The following is a 13,209-nucleotide window of genomic DNA, read 5'->3' on the forward strand; positions in this document are numbered from 1 at the left end:
TGCTGTCTCCCTTAGTCCTCATGATGACCCTAGAGTCTAGAAAATAGCTTTGTCTCATGCCCATTTTACAGATGAGCAAATTAGTTCTCTGCAACAATTGAATACGTTTCTTGAGACCCCACGTCAGTCCCAGCTACCTGCCCAGGGTGGTCTCACGTCAGTGTGCGGTGGAAGTGGGAGTCTCATCAAGATCTTTGAGGCTGACTGCACCATCTGCTGCCTCACCATCCATCCAGCCTGGGTTTCTGCTAGGAAACTCAGAAACACATAAGAGACTCAGGGATGTTTGTGTGAACAAATGGTCCCATTGCCCTAACTGCTCCAAAGCTTCCTACCAGAGGCCTATCCCTGCCTTTCCAGGGGACCCATCTACTCCAAAGCCCCCTCTCTGTTAAAACGACATGAGCTTCTGGTTGTTCTTCAAAATCTGCAACAAAGTCCCACCTCCTCATCTTTGCGCGTGCTTCCCCCTGCTGATGAGGGTCCACTCTGCCAGGTGCCTGCTTGGCTTCCTCCGTCACTGTTCCAATGTCACCTCCTGGACAAGGCTGACCCTGACCCCTGACTCTCTATCTGCATAACGTAGCCCATGGGCTCTCTTGTTCTTCTGCCTTTGTCTTGGAGTGCTTATTCCGTCTGACTCTATATTCTACACATATATTTGTCTCCCTCTAGAATGTATGTGCCATGAGGGCAAAGTGCTGTTTTATTCACTGCTTTATTCCCAGGGCCCAGATTTACATGGCACACAGTAGGGACTCAATAAATCTTGAGTGGAAGGAAGACTTAGTTAGCACAGAACTTCTCTATCAAAATAAAAATCGCCTCCATGAAGGAAGGCTACCTAGAATTTAAATCCACTGCTTTGCTCCCAGGGGCAGTATTGTGGACTTTTGCCAGGGTCTGATCTTTAGTTGTGACAAAGACCAGAGGTTGTGGGGAACATGGCCAAACCCAGTGAGGTAGCCCATCTGCTGGCCAGGAAGCCACGGAGGGCCTTCCCTACCCCTCTCAGGCAGCTTCCCCCATGTCTGCAGCCAGCCAAAGTGCCCCACCCCAAAGCATCAGAGGAGAGAACCAGCCACCAACCCAGAGGTGACAATAGGGCTGCTGTGTGCTACGGGCCCTTGGGTAGGGCATGGGCTCAGGCAAATGAGCCAGAGCACATGCAGATATAGAGGCATGTGCGCTGGCTGCGCTCTGCTTCCACTCCGGTGCTCGCCAGCATGGAGGACAGCCTAAAGCAGCTCAGCCTGGGGAGAGATCCTGAGGGGGCAGGGGACAGCCAGGCCCTGGCTGAGCTCCAGGAGCTTGCCCTGAAGTGGTTCATGGAGACACAGGCCCCCTTCATTCTGCAGAATGGTGCCCTGCCTCCCTGGTTTCATGGATTCATCACCCGCAAGTAAGGCTGCTTCTGCCCACAGGTCCCTCATAGCCCACAGCCCCTTGGGGCTGAGAAAATGGTCTGGAAACTATGGATCAGACTGGTTCCTGTCCTTTCCCTGGGCTAGGCAGGGGCCCTTGGAGGCGGGGGGCAGGGGAACAGACCGAGGAGCACCATGTCCTCTGGTGGTGGCTTCTGTAGGCAGAGTCGGGGAGGGCAACGGCCTCTACTTTAGTACAAGTTGAGGATGACTGGGGCTGCCAGGCTGCCAGAGGACAGAAAGAGGGCCAGGCGTGACTTGATGAGTAACTAGGGGACCATATCATGTATTGTCCAAACCAGAACACTATTAGTAACTAAGCTAGGAGAACTGTCATAAATGGGGCCATCCCAGGAAAACCTGGATGCACGGTTACCCTAGGTATAAAGGCCAAGATAGAGGTTTGACTTTCTATATGGGCTGGGTCTCCAAGCAACCAAAACACCTGATGAAGGAATGACAAATCCAGCCAGTTCTTAGGTACTGGCACAGCACCTGCACAGAGCCAGGGCCAGCTTTATGGGCACTGACTTGTGCAACAGCACAGGGTCAAAAGGGCTCCACATTTGATTTAACACTCTGCTGTCACTGTCTTGATATTCTAAATCATTTTGAACCAGGGGCCCCATGTTTTCATTTAGCACCTGGCCCTGCAAATGATTTAGCTGCATAGAGCAGGCACTCAGTATTTGGTGAGTAACTGAGTGAGGGAATATGTATCTGGTCTATGTACTGCCAAACCACAAGACAGGTGGAACTTTTCACCATGCCTCCAAAATATTTGGCACCATGTGGAAAATCTCTGTAGCTGCCTGGGATTAAAGGGGACAGGAAGAGGAATGAATCCCTTTTAGCTGCTTCAGACATAGCAGCATCTTCTCCCTGCAGAAGCTCGTGTGTAGTGCACATCTTGTAGTACTGTACACAGTGGTTCTGAGGGAGGGACCCCCCACTAAACCTCAACATCTCCAGCTGTGTGGATTTATTCTTGCTACACAACCATCCGGGTGGAGAGTGGGTGGCCAGGGTCAGCAACCAGTGTGCCTGCTAGTGAGGCTGCAGTGGGGAGTCGGGGGGTGCATATGACTTCAGACCCTGACCCAGCCCCAGACAGTCTTGAACTTAATCATTTGGGCCCAGATAGACCACATACTGAGCCCTGACAGGCCACAGACCAATCCATAGGTCTGAGTGGCTCCTCTATAAAGGGTTGGAGGTCTGGAACCCAAAGGCATGGCCAGCAGGGATTCCAAGAGAGGCCTAAGTCAGGCTGTACCTGCTGCTGTTAGGGCACAGACCCCAGCTAATGGCATGTCCTCTGCCCAGGCAGACGGAGCAGCTACTCAGGGACAGAGCTCTTGGTTCCTTCCTTATCCGCCTCAGTGACCGAGCCACCGGCTACATCTTGTCCTACAGGTAAGGGGAAGCCCTCTGGGCAAGCAAGCTCAGCCTACCATAACCTAGCCTTGCAGATTAGTGCAGAGGCCCCACTGGCCCAAATTGCCTAGATTTCCCTGGGTCCTGACTCCTGACTCCTTCATTCATCCATCACATGCTTAGCAGACACTTCCTGAGCAGCACTGGCCGTATGCTACGGATGAAGCTACAGCCTTCAAAGGAGTGGGGCTTGGAGGAGGCTTCACAGAGGTGAACTTTGAGCCTAGGATAGAAGAAAGAATACAAGTTGCTAGGCAGAAAGGAGGGTGTGGTTGGGGTTTAGGAGGGCATCTCTGGTAGATGGAATGCCATGTGCAAAAGTACAGAGGCATGAAAGACAAGGGTGCTGGGGGAGCTGCAGGTTGCTGGGTGCAGCAGAACACTTGGTTCCTTTGGAGGAATGCCTGGAGGGGAGGGTGGGAGAAGCTTAGAATGGCCTTGGATGCCTAGCTAAGTCTGTAGACCCTGAAGGATGATCTGGTTTGCTGTATTTGCATAGGTCCTTTAGGCAGCCTATGGAGAGAGGACTGGAAGTCAGAGCTGGAGGTGTGGGGGCACTGGGGACTCCTGCAATTGCCTGAATGTGAGATAATGAGGTCCGGGCTAGGATAGGGTAGTGGGGATAGAGAGAAGGAGACAAGGTAGCCAGGACAAAGGCAGAGATGGTGATGTCGAATCTTGTCCCAAGAGTAGGTCGGTTGGAAGGGGAAATTCAGAGGAGGTAAGAAGATTTCTCTAAGTAGGGAGGGAGGCTAGGGCTCCAGGGTAAACTTAAAAGTCTTCAGATTCTGATTCAAAATTGTCACATATTCAGACTGCCCCAGTTCAAACACTGACCTTGAGCAAGTTACTTTGCTTGTCTGTTCCCCCGTTTCCTCATTTGTAAAATGGGAATATGATAACCCCTGCTTCATAGGATTGATGAAAGTGTGCAATCAGTTGATACATTTAAAAGTGCTTGGCACAATGCATATAATGCAGTAAGGACTTTAAATAAATGTTAGTCGTCGTTAAAATATTTTTATTCTATGTGCCAGACACTGTGCTAGGCATTTTGAAATATACTAACTCAGTAGTTTTCAAATGTCTTTTGAGCTTTGGGGATTTTTTTCTTTTGTTTTGTTTCTTCCCAGATAAGATCTTAGGGAGAATACTAACTTATAAAAGAGACCAAAGTGGGACCGCTCAAAGGTATACAAATAGAAAAAGGGAACAGAAAAGAGTCCCAAAACAGTCCCAAATGTTTGGTTACCAGATTTGCAACAGAGGCATCACTGCAATTCCGTGGGGGAAAGGCTTGCTTTTTCAATAATTGGTGCAGGAGCAATTGGATATCTAAATGGAAGACAATTACTGCTACCTCATACCATACACAAAAATTAATTAATTCTAGATGGATTGTAGATCCAAGAAAGAAAAGCAAAACAATACCATTTCTAGAAGAAAACAGAAAAACATTGTCATAGGTAAATGAAAATACCTTTGAAAATGAGAGGCCAAGATTTTTTAAACAGGACACAAAAAGCACTAATCTTAAAAGAGTGATTAATTTGATTTCCTTAAAATTAAGAATTTTTAAAAATTTATTTATTTATTTGCGACAGAGTCTCACTCTCTTGCCCAGGCTGGAGTGCAGTGGTGCGATCTCTGCTCACTGCCACGTTTCCTCCCGGGTTCAAGCAATTCTCCTGTCTGAGCCTCCCAACTAGCTGGGACTACAGGCACACGCCACCATATCCAGCTAATTTTTGTATTTTTAGTAGAGACGGGGTTTCACCATATTGGTCAGACTGGTCTCTATCTCCTGATCTTGGGTGATCCACCTGCCTCGGCCTCCCAAAGTGCTGGGATTACAGGCGTGAGCCACTGCACCTACCCAAAATTAAGAATTTTTATAATTAAAAGATATTATTAAGAGAAGAAAAAGATCAGTGTGCAGTCTTGAATAAGTTATCTATTAGCATACAAATATCTAACAAAGGACTCAAATCCAGAATATATAAAGAACTCCTACAAATAAATAAGACAAAAAGAGATAATTACATAAATAAAAGCAAAAGAACTGAGCACTTTACCAAAAAGAAAAACCCAGAAGGCCCATGTTCAGCATCATTAGCTGTCAGGGAGACACAAATTAAAGCCACATTGGATGGCTATAATGGAAAGACAGAATATGTGGAACAACTGGAGCTCTCATACATTGCAATAATTTTATTTGATTTTTGAGATGGAGTTTCACTCTTGTCACCCAGCTGGAGTGCAATGGCATGATCTCGGCCCACTGCAACCTCCGCCTCCCAGGTTCAAGTAATTCTCCTACCTCAGCCTCCCGAGTAACTGGGATTACAGGCAACCACCACACACCAGCTATTTTTTTGTTTGTTTGTTTTTTAAATTTTTAGTAAAGATGGAGTTTCACCATATTGAGCAAGCTTGTCTTGAACACCTGACCTCAAGTGATCTGCCTGCCTGGGCCTCTCAAAGTGCTGGGATTATAGGCATGAGCCACTGTGCCCAGCCCATTGCAATAATTTTAGAAAGCAATTTGGCATGATTTACTAAAGCCAAATACAGGTGTACCCATGACCCATCAACTCTATTCCTTGGTATATTCTCATCAGAAATGAGTACATATTCACCAAAAGATATGTACAAGAATGCTCACAGCAACTTTATTTATAACAGCCGAGATCTGGAAACAACCTAAATGTCTATCAACAGAATAGGTACGTGGTGGATTTTTCCTTAATTAGAATACTACATATAAATGAGAAAAAAAAAGAAACTAATTGTACTTGGACATGAATCAATCTCCAAGATACAATGTTGAGTGAAAGGTGCTAGACACAAGAGACGTATTATAGAAGTTCTCTAATGGGCTAGACTAATCTATGCTGATAGGCGTCAGAATGGTGGCTACCTTTGGGGGGCATTGACTGGAAGGGAGTGCAAGTAGGTCTTCTAGGGGCTGGAAAGGTTTTATATCTTGATCTGAGTGGCAGTTACATGGGAGGGTTCCTATGTGGAAAATCATCAAACTGCACATTTATGATGTATGCACATCATTGTGTAGACGTTATTTTTCTAGGAAAAAGGAAGATGAAGAGGGTGAGATTTTAGGGTGGGACTTTACAGGCCGAAGAGGGAGTGGGAGCTGGAACTCCATCATTGCAGCAGGGTGGGGAGTAGAGGGAGGTTGAGTTGTACAGGTGTAGGGTTGGATCCTGTCTTTATTTAAAACTTTGGTGTTTTGTTCATTGTGGATTTTTTTTCATATATTTTGATTTTCTAAAATACTGCGTTATTAGTTTTCTTGATTGAGTTTTTTGGTGCCCCTGTAAATTTCGCACCCAAGATGAGTGCCTCACTTGCCTCACTCCAGTCGCAGCTGTGCCTTCCCTGACTCCACCAGAGCAGGCTTAGGTACTTCCCAAGATCCCAGGGCTCCATGGTTTGAAAACCTCTCCGTAGCTTCCTGACAAACACACCATGGCTCCAAGTGGGGTACAGTGGCCCCAGGTCAGGCAGGTCTGTTCTGGATCAAGAACTGGGACCCCTCTCCTGCACCCAGGCACAGAGCTCAGACCGTGGGCCAAGGCTGGGCTGCCTTGTGTTGCAGGGGCAGCAATCGTTGCCGACATTTTGTCATCAACCAGCTTCAAAACCGGCGTTACATCATCTCAGGAGACACCCAGAGCCACAGCACCTTGGCTGAGCTTGTGCACCATTACCAGGAGGCACAGCTTGAGCCCTTCGGAGAGATGCTGACTGCTGCCTGCCCCCGGGTAGGCGCCCCACTTCCCCAGGGTGAAGGTGGCTGGGCAGGGAGCCCAGGCCTGGGGTATCCATCACTCAGGCATACCCCTTTTCAAGCCCTCCCTATTTACTATCACCCAGGGGCACTCAGTGTGGGGTCATGATCCCTACTGGAAAAAGGGAGACTGTGGCGATGTCTTACCTGAGGTCAGGAACCCGGTGGGAATGTTGCAGTCTCTTACCAGCAGTCTCAGGTAGGCTCTGGAGACTGGCTGGGCCTGTGTGACCACATGCCTGCTGTATCCCCATACCCCCAGCCAGAGGACAATGATATGTATGATGCCATCACCCGGGGCCTCCACCAGACCATCGTGGACCCAGAAAACCTGCCTGCCATGGTATCCCCCACAGTGGTCCCAGACAAGGCCGCCAGCCCCCACTCATCTCCAAAGCCCCAGGTCTCCTTCCTCCATGCAGAGAAGAGTCTGGATGTGAGTCCCCGGAACCTCTCCCAGGAGGAAAGCATGGAGGTGAGAAGCATGGGCCACCTAGAGTCAGGGTTGCCAGACCAGGGATGTGGGTGCCATGCTCCTAGTCAGACCCTGAGGCCAGGCCAGCCACTCCCTCCGGCTGTAGAGGGTGAGCCAGGCCCAGAGGTGCAGACTCATCTTGGAATCACCCAGGGTTCACCCGTGCCATTGCCTGCCTCTGGCTAGTTAGATTTGGTTCAAGCCTTGGCTTGGCCATTTTCTAGCGATGTGGCTCTAGGCGAGTCACATAATTTCTCTGAGCCTCAGTTTACCATGCCTGAGGTTCTTGTGAAGCTTGAATGAGAAAATGGATATGAAATGCCTGAACATCCTTTAGTAAGCTGTAGTGTGGGGTGCCTGTGAGTCAATATTTTATTCTTCTCCATAGCACCCCATGGACTCAGAAAGATTTTTCTTTTCTTTTTTTTTTTAATTTGTTTGTTTCTGTTCGTTTTTGTTTTTGTTTTTGAGATGGAGTCTTGCTGCATTGCCCAGGCTGGAGTGCAATGGTGCAATCTCAGCTCACTGCAATCTCCGCTGCCTCCTGGGTTCAAGTGATTCTCCTGCCTCAGCCTCTCAAGGAGCTGGGATTACAGGCACCTGCCGCCACATCTGGCTAATTTTTGTATTTTTAGTAGCAACAGGGTTTCAACATATTGGCCAGGCTGGTCTTGAACTCTTGACCTCAAGTGATCTGCCCACCTTGGCTAAAGTGCTGGGATTCCAGGCATGAGCCATTGTGCCCAGCCTTTTTTACTTTTATTTTTGAGACAGAGTCTCACTCTATTATCCAGACTAGAGTGTAGTGGCACCATCTTAGATCACTGCAATCTCTGCCTCCTGGATCCAAGTGATTCCCCTGCCTCAGCCTCCTGAGTAGCTGGGATTACAGGTGCACGCCACCATGCCCGACTAATTTTTTTTTTTTTGTATTTTTAGTAGAGACAGGGTTTCGCCATGTTGGCCAGGCTGGTCTCAAACTCTTGACCTCAGGTTTTCTGCCTGCCTCGGCTCCCAAAGTGCTAGGATTACAAGCGTGAGCCACCGTGCCGGCCAAAAGATTTTTCTTTATATCAGATCACAGCATGCCAACGGCTTTTCCTCACATTTAGAATAAAACCTAAACACTTCACCAGGGCCCGCAAGAGCCTCACCAGATGCCCTGCTACCCCCTGCTTCTTCACTGGAGGCTTCAGTGAGGCCTTTTCTCTGACTTCTTTGGCCTTCTAGATCATCCTCGAACATACCAACCTTGCTCCCACCTCAGGGCCTCTGCACTGGCTCTACTGTCTGCCTGGAATGCTCTTCCTACAAGATACCCGCATGGCTTACACTCTAACTGCATTCCATTCTTTTCTTAAATATCACCACCTCAGAAAGGCCCACCTATGACAGAAAATGTTGCCTTCCCCACCTGCCATTCTCTCTATCCCATGACGCTGCTTCGTTCTTTGTAGCACTGATCATGCCCCCACGCTCCGTTGTCTTGTGATATATTCGCCCGTCATATAGCACATCAAACCATATTGTGCTACACAGCGCAGCAGTATGCTGCCCATCTCCCAGATTAGAATATAAATTCCCAAGAGTTAGTCTTGCTCACCAGAGTCCTTGGCACCTAGGACAGTGTCTGGCACATAGTTGGTGCTCACTAAATATTTGTTAAATGAGTGATGGGACTTGGAGATGGACCATTCTGAAGGGAAATACAGCAGTGAGTGGGTTTGGGGGCACAGAGGGAACAGTGGACCACAATGGAGGTGGGAGGAGGTGGGAGGAGGGGAGGGAAAAATTGGGTGGGAGGTAGAGCTGGTGACCCAAAGCCTTGAATGCCAAGGTAAAGTACGAGTCCTAGGCCGGGTGTGGTGGCTCACACCTGTAATCCCAGCACTTTGGGAGGCTGAGACGGGTGGATCACCTGAGGTCAGGAGTTTGAGACCTGCCTGGCCAACACTGGGAAACCCCGTCTCTATAAAAATACAAAAATTAGCTGGGCATGATGGTGGGAGCCTGTAATCCCAGCTACTCAGGAGGCTGAGGTGGGAGAAGAGCTTGAACCTGGGAGGCAGAGGTTGCAGTGAGCCAAGATCACACCACTGCACTCTAGCCTGGGCAACACAGCGAGACTCCATCTTAAAAAACAAACAAAAAAAAGAACAAGTCCTAGAGCATGAGAGCTGGAAGGGACCCTGAGTGTCATGTATCCAACCCTTGCATGTACAGGCAGGAAGACTATAGCCAAGACAGGGGGCCTCGGCTTATCCGAGAGAGTTTTTACTGGAGGGCATCTTAGTGATGGGCTGCCCCTTAAGAGTTTCTCTGTCCCTGTCTCCTCAGGCTCCCATCAGAGTGCCCCCACTCCCTGAGAGGAGTTCCTCCCTCCTGGAAGAGTCTTTTGGAGGCCCCAGTGACATCATCTATGCAGACCTGAGGAAGATGAACCAGGCACGGCTAGGCTTGGGCACAGAGGGGTCCAGCAGGCATGCACCAGTTCCAGCTGGCAGCCAGGCCTACTCCCCAGGCAGGGAGGCCCAAAGGAGACTCTCAGATGGAGAACAGAATAGGCCTCATGGCCTGGTGCCTGTCCTCTCTGGGGTGAGCCCAGACCAGGGTCCCACAGAGTCTCCCACTTCCTGGGGGTGTTCTAATGCCATGGGATCCCTGGGGGCCACCTGGAGGCAAGAGTTTCCAAAGCTGAGCCAAGAGGCTCAGCCCTGCTCCCAGGGCAGCTCTGCAGATATCTATGAGTTCATTGGGACACACGGCCCCCTGCAAGAGGCCAGGGACACACCAGACCAAGAAGGCAGTACCTATGAGCAGATCCCAGCTTGCTGGGGTGACCCAGCCAGGGCCCCACATCCTGGGGCCAGTCCCACATCTAGCCCATGGGTACATGGGCCCATGTACCATGGCTACAAGAGGATCTCAGGGCCCCCAGGGCTCCCAGAGCCTGGGAACACCTATGAGCAGATCCCAGCAACCAAGAGCAAGGAGACTGGACGGATGCACAAGGTGAGCTCCATGACGGGATGGGGCGGCTCCCAGCCCTTAGAGAGCACCTGGTGGTAAGAGACAACCTGTAGCCCCCAGGCATAGGCAGGTCAGGTCACCGCCACTGCGTGGAAGTACACAGAATTTTCCAGCCCTAACATCTGCCTGGAAATGGTGGTGGTGGTGGTGGTGGTGGTGGGAGAGGCAGCTGCTAGATTTGGATGTAAGACAGGGGCTTCCAGGCTCTTCTAAGGGCATTCTCTACAATAGATCAGCCTCTGCAGGGGTCTCAGAGCCTCTGGGTGCAGGAGAACAGCCCCTTTGCCCCTACTCCCTCGCCTTGTAGCTTTGGGCAAGACAAATTCCAGGACAACCAGTTAAACCTGAATTACAGATAAACAACATTTTTGAGGCCAGGCATGGTGGCTCATGTCTGTAATCCGAGCCTTTTGGGAGGCTGAGGCAGGTGGATTGCTTGAGCTTGGGAGTTTGAGACCAGCCTGGGCAACGTGGCAAAATCCCATCTCTACGAAAAAATACAAAAAATTGCCAGGCATGGTGGCCTGTTGTCTCAGCTACTTGGGGGGCAGAAGCAGGAGGATCGTTTGAACCTGGGAGGTTAAAGTTGTGATGAGTCCAGATTGCGCCACTGCACTCCAGTCTGGGAGACAAAGTGAGACTCTGTTTAAAAAAACAAACAAAAAAACCAAACCAAAACAAAAACCATTTCAAAGTATGTCTCAAATATCACAATTATTCCTTTGTTTATCTGAAATTTAAACTTAACTGGGCATCTACATTCTTGTTTAGCAACCCCACCCGGGACCTCCATTTCCTCATCTGTAAAATGGGCTGATCCTCTGCTTGTATCCAGGGGCAGGTGCCCAGATGATAGTGCTAGACATCCTCTCCTGCTCAGGACACAGCCCAGAGAGGGCTCTTGAAGAACACAGCTATTATTCTGAGGATCTCGGTGGTGGTGGTGGTGGTGGTGGTGGTGGTGGTGGTGGTGGTGGTGGTGGTGGTGGTGGTGGTGGTGGTGGTAGGAGAGGCAGCTGCTAGATTTGGGTGTAAGCTGGGGGCTTCCAGGACCTTCTAAGGACTTTCTCTGCAGCAGACCAGGGGTCCTTTCCCCTCCCTCTTGGTTTCTGCAGGGGTCTGCTAAGTAAGGAGGAGAGGGGACCAGGAGTGTGGAGAGCAGTGGCCGGGAGTGGGGCTGGTCCAGGGTTCTCAGGGAGGCAGATGAACTCTCTGGAGCCCTCAGTCCCAACTGCACTCTGCCTATACCCGGAGACAATAAAACCTGGGAGTCCCTTCCCCAGTGGCAAGTCCTCTGATCTCAGTCAGGCACACACAGATCTTCCAGCTGGATTCCTGGTGCAAAGATCTTCCCGGGAAGTGCTGACAGCTCCTCCCTCAGGACAGGGCTATGCCCCCATACCCCATGGATAGAAGCCTTTGAGATCCTGACTCTCTGGGGACCACAGATCTAGCAGTGGACAGTCCTGAGACCCTCAGAAGCCACATCCCATGTCTGCTCTTTCCCTGTGGCTGCCCCATGACCTCTCCCATCTCTGCGGGCCTGGGTACAGCCTCACCCCACCCTACCTTCGACACCAGTGCATCCTGAGGCCCCCAGCTGCGGGTCAGGGGAGACCAGGGCACTCCAGGGAGGTAAGGTGAGGCTCGCCACCCTTTCTACACTCCTCCTTCCCCTCCTGTCCTTCGCCAGAAGAGGGTGAACCCTGCATCCAAAATTGGAGAGCTAAAGGTGGGATTTCAGGCACCGGGAGAGGCTTGTAGAATCAACCACCAGAATTCAAACCTGGCCTCATGTCCTGGGCTTGGGCCCCCAACCCAAAGTCAATGAGGGGTCCTCGGAGCCTGGGTCTTTCCCTCCCTGTCCAGCGACCCCAGGCCCCAGTATCTCCTCCTTCCTTGCAGCCTGACAAGCTTCGGAGGCTCTTCTTCACGGACAGGAAGCACAAATTCTGAGGGCCTGGCATCTGGCAGCCCACCAGTGGGTTTCCTGGTACCCAGGCCATGCCAGGGGTTATCGCAAAGCCCTCAGCTCACTTGAAGGCACCCTTTGGATCTTCAGACTCATCCAGCCTACTACAGAACTAGGCTCCGAGACAGCCACGGTGCCTGCCTGAGAGCAGGTGGAAGAGGACCTTCCAACCACCTGCAGCTCCTGGCTATGTCCTGCTTTCCTTGTGCCTCCCATCCATGCATAGGAGGGAATCAAGGCTGGAGAGGAGTGACACTGGCCAAGGGCAAGGGTCAGCACCCCCATTTCCCAGATGAGCATTCTGAGGCCCAGGCAGACTGACTGAACCTGCCTCCCACTACTGAGCACTTACCGAATGTGTGACAGGCTGTGTGCTAGGACAGACACCTTTCTAACTGGCCAAGTGACATCATGCAATTGCTATTGAGAAAACCAATTCCCCTCCTTGTGGCCCCATCAGCACAAAGGAGGGGAAGGCCAGAAGCCACATCCTCTGCTTCAGGCCTCTTCACTCCAGCTGTGCCCTCAGGTCAGGCTGGCTCTTCCTGGAGCTCTGTCCCTCAGGAAACTTCCTGTTTGTGTGTCACTTCCCTTCCTATCCACATTTCCCATTCTCTATAAGGGTGGACAGCTGGCTTGCTGCCCCGCTCCCCACTACCCCAAGCCCGGGACGCAGAAAACAGGACTGATCATCTCCAGCGACAACACCATAGGTACCCCTCCTCCCTGCCCTGACCCTGGGCAGAGCTGGCTCAGGTCGCATTTGTGGGAAATCTACCCTAGTGACCACTTGGCTATGCAGCTTTTCCTGAAATATAGGCCTGTAAGAGTCCCTCCCTCCTTGGGGGTTGTAAGGATTGAGACTGAAGCAACTGTCCCTGTGCCTGAGTGGTTAGCACTCCTGAATGTTAACCGGAGATACTGTCAGGGAATTTACAGAAGTTTCGGGGCATGGATGTGTCTTCTTCCCAACGGCACACGCACTGAAATCAAAGCTAGTGCCTAAAGCAGGAGGCACTGCCTGATGCTGAGAGGTGAGACGCCAATGGTGGGATTTCAA

General features: G+C 50.6%; 1 protein-coding gene across 1 annotated transcript; it reads left to right on the top strand.

Annotated features, from left to right (window-relative positions):
* The first annotated feature begins 1,202 nt into the window (after positions 1–1,202).
* On the top strand, positions 1,203–13,186 carry SH2D7 (SH2 domain containing 7). The gene is made up of 6 exons (XM_038010227.2): positions 1,203–1,402; positions 2,751–2,840; positions 6,481–6,646; positions 6,935–7,147; positions 9,485–10,159; positions 12,083–13,186. The coding sequence occupies exons 1-6, from the start codon at positions 1,227–1,229 to the stop codon at positions 12,131–12,133; spliced, it is 1,371 nt and encodes a 456-aa protein (XP_037866155.2). The 5' UTR covers positions 1,203–1,226; the 3' UTR covers positions 12,134–13,186.
* The last annotated feature ends 23 nt before the right edge of the window (positions 13,187–13,209 follow it).

Source organism: Chlorocebus sabaeus, chromosome 26 (genome assembly GCF_047675955.1).
Source record: "Chlorocebus sabaeus isolate Y175 chromosome 26, mChlSab1.0.hap1, whole genome shotgun sequence".
NCBI classification, from domain to species: Eukaryota; Metazoa; Chordata; class Mammalia; order Primates; family Cercopithecidae; genus Chlorocebus; species Chlorocebus sabaeus.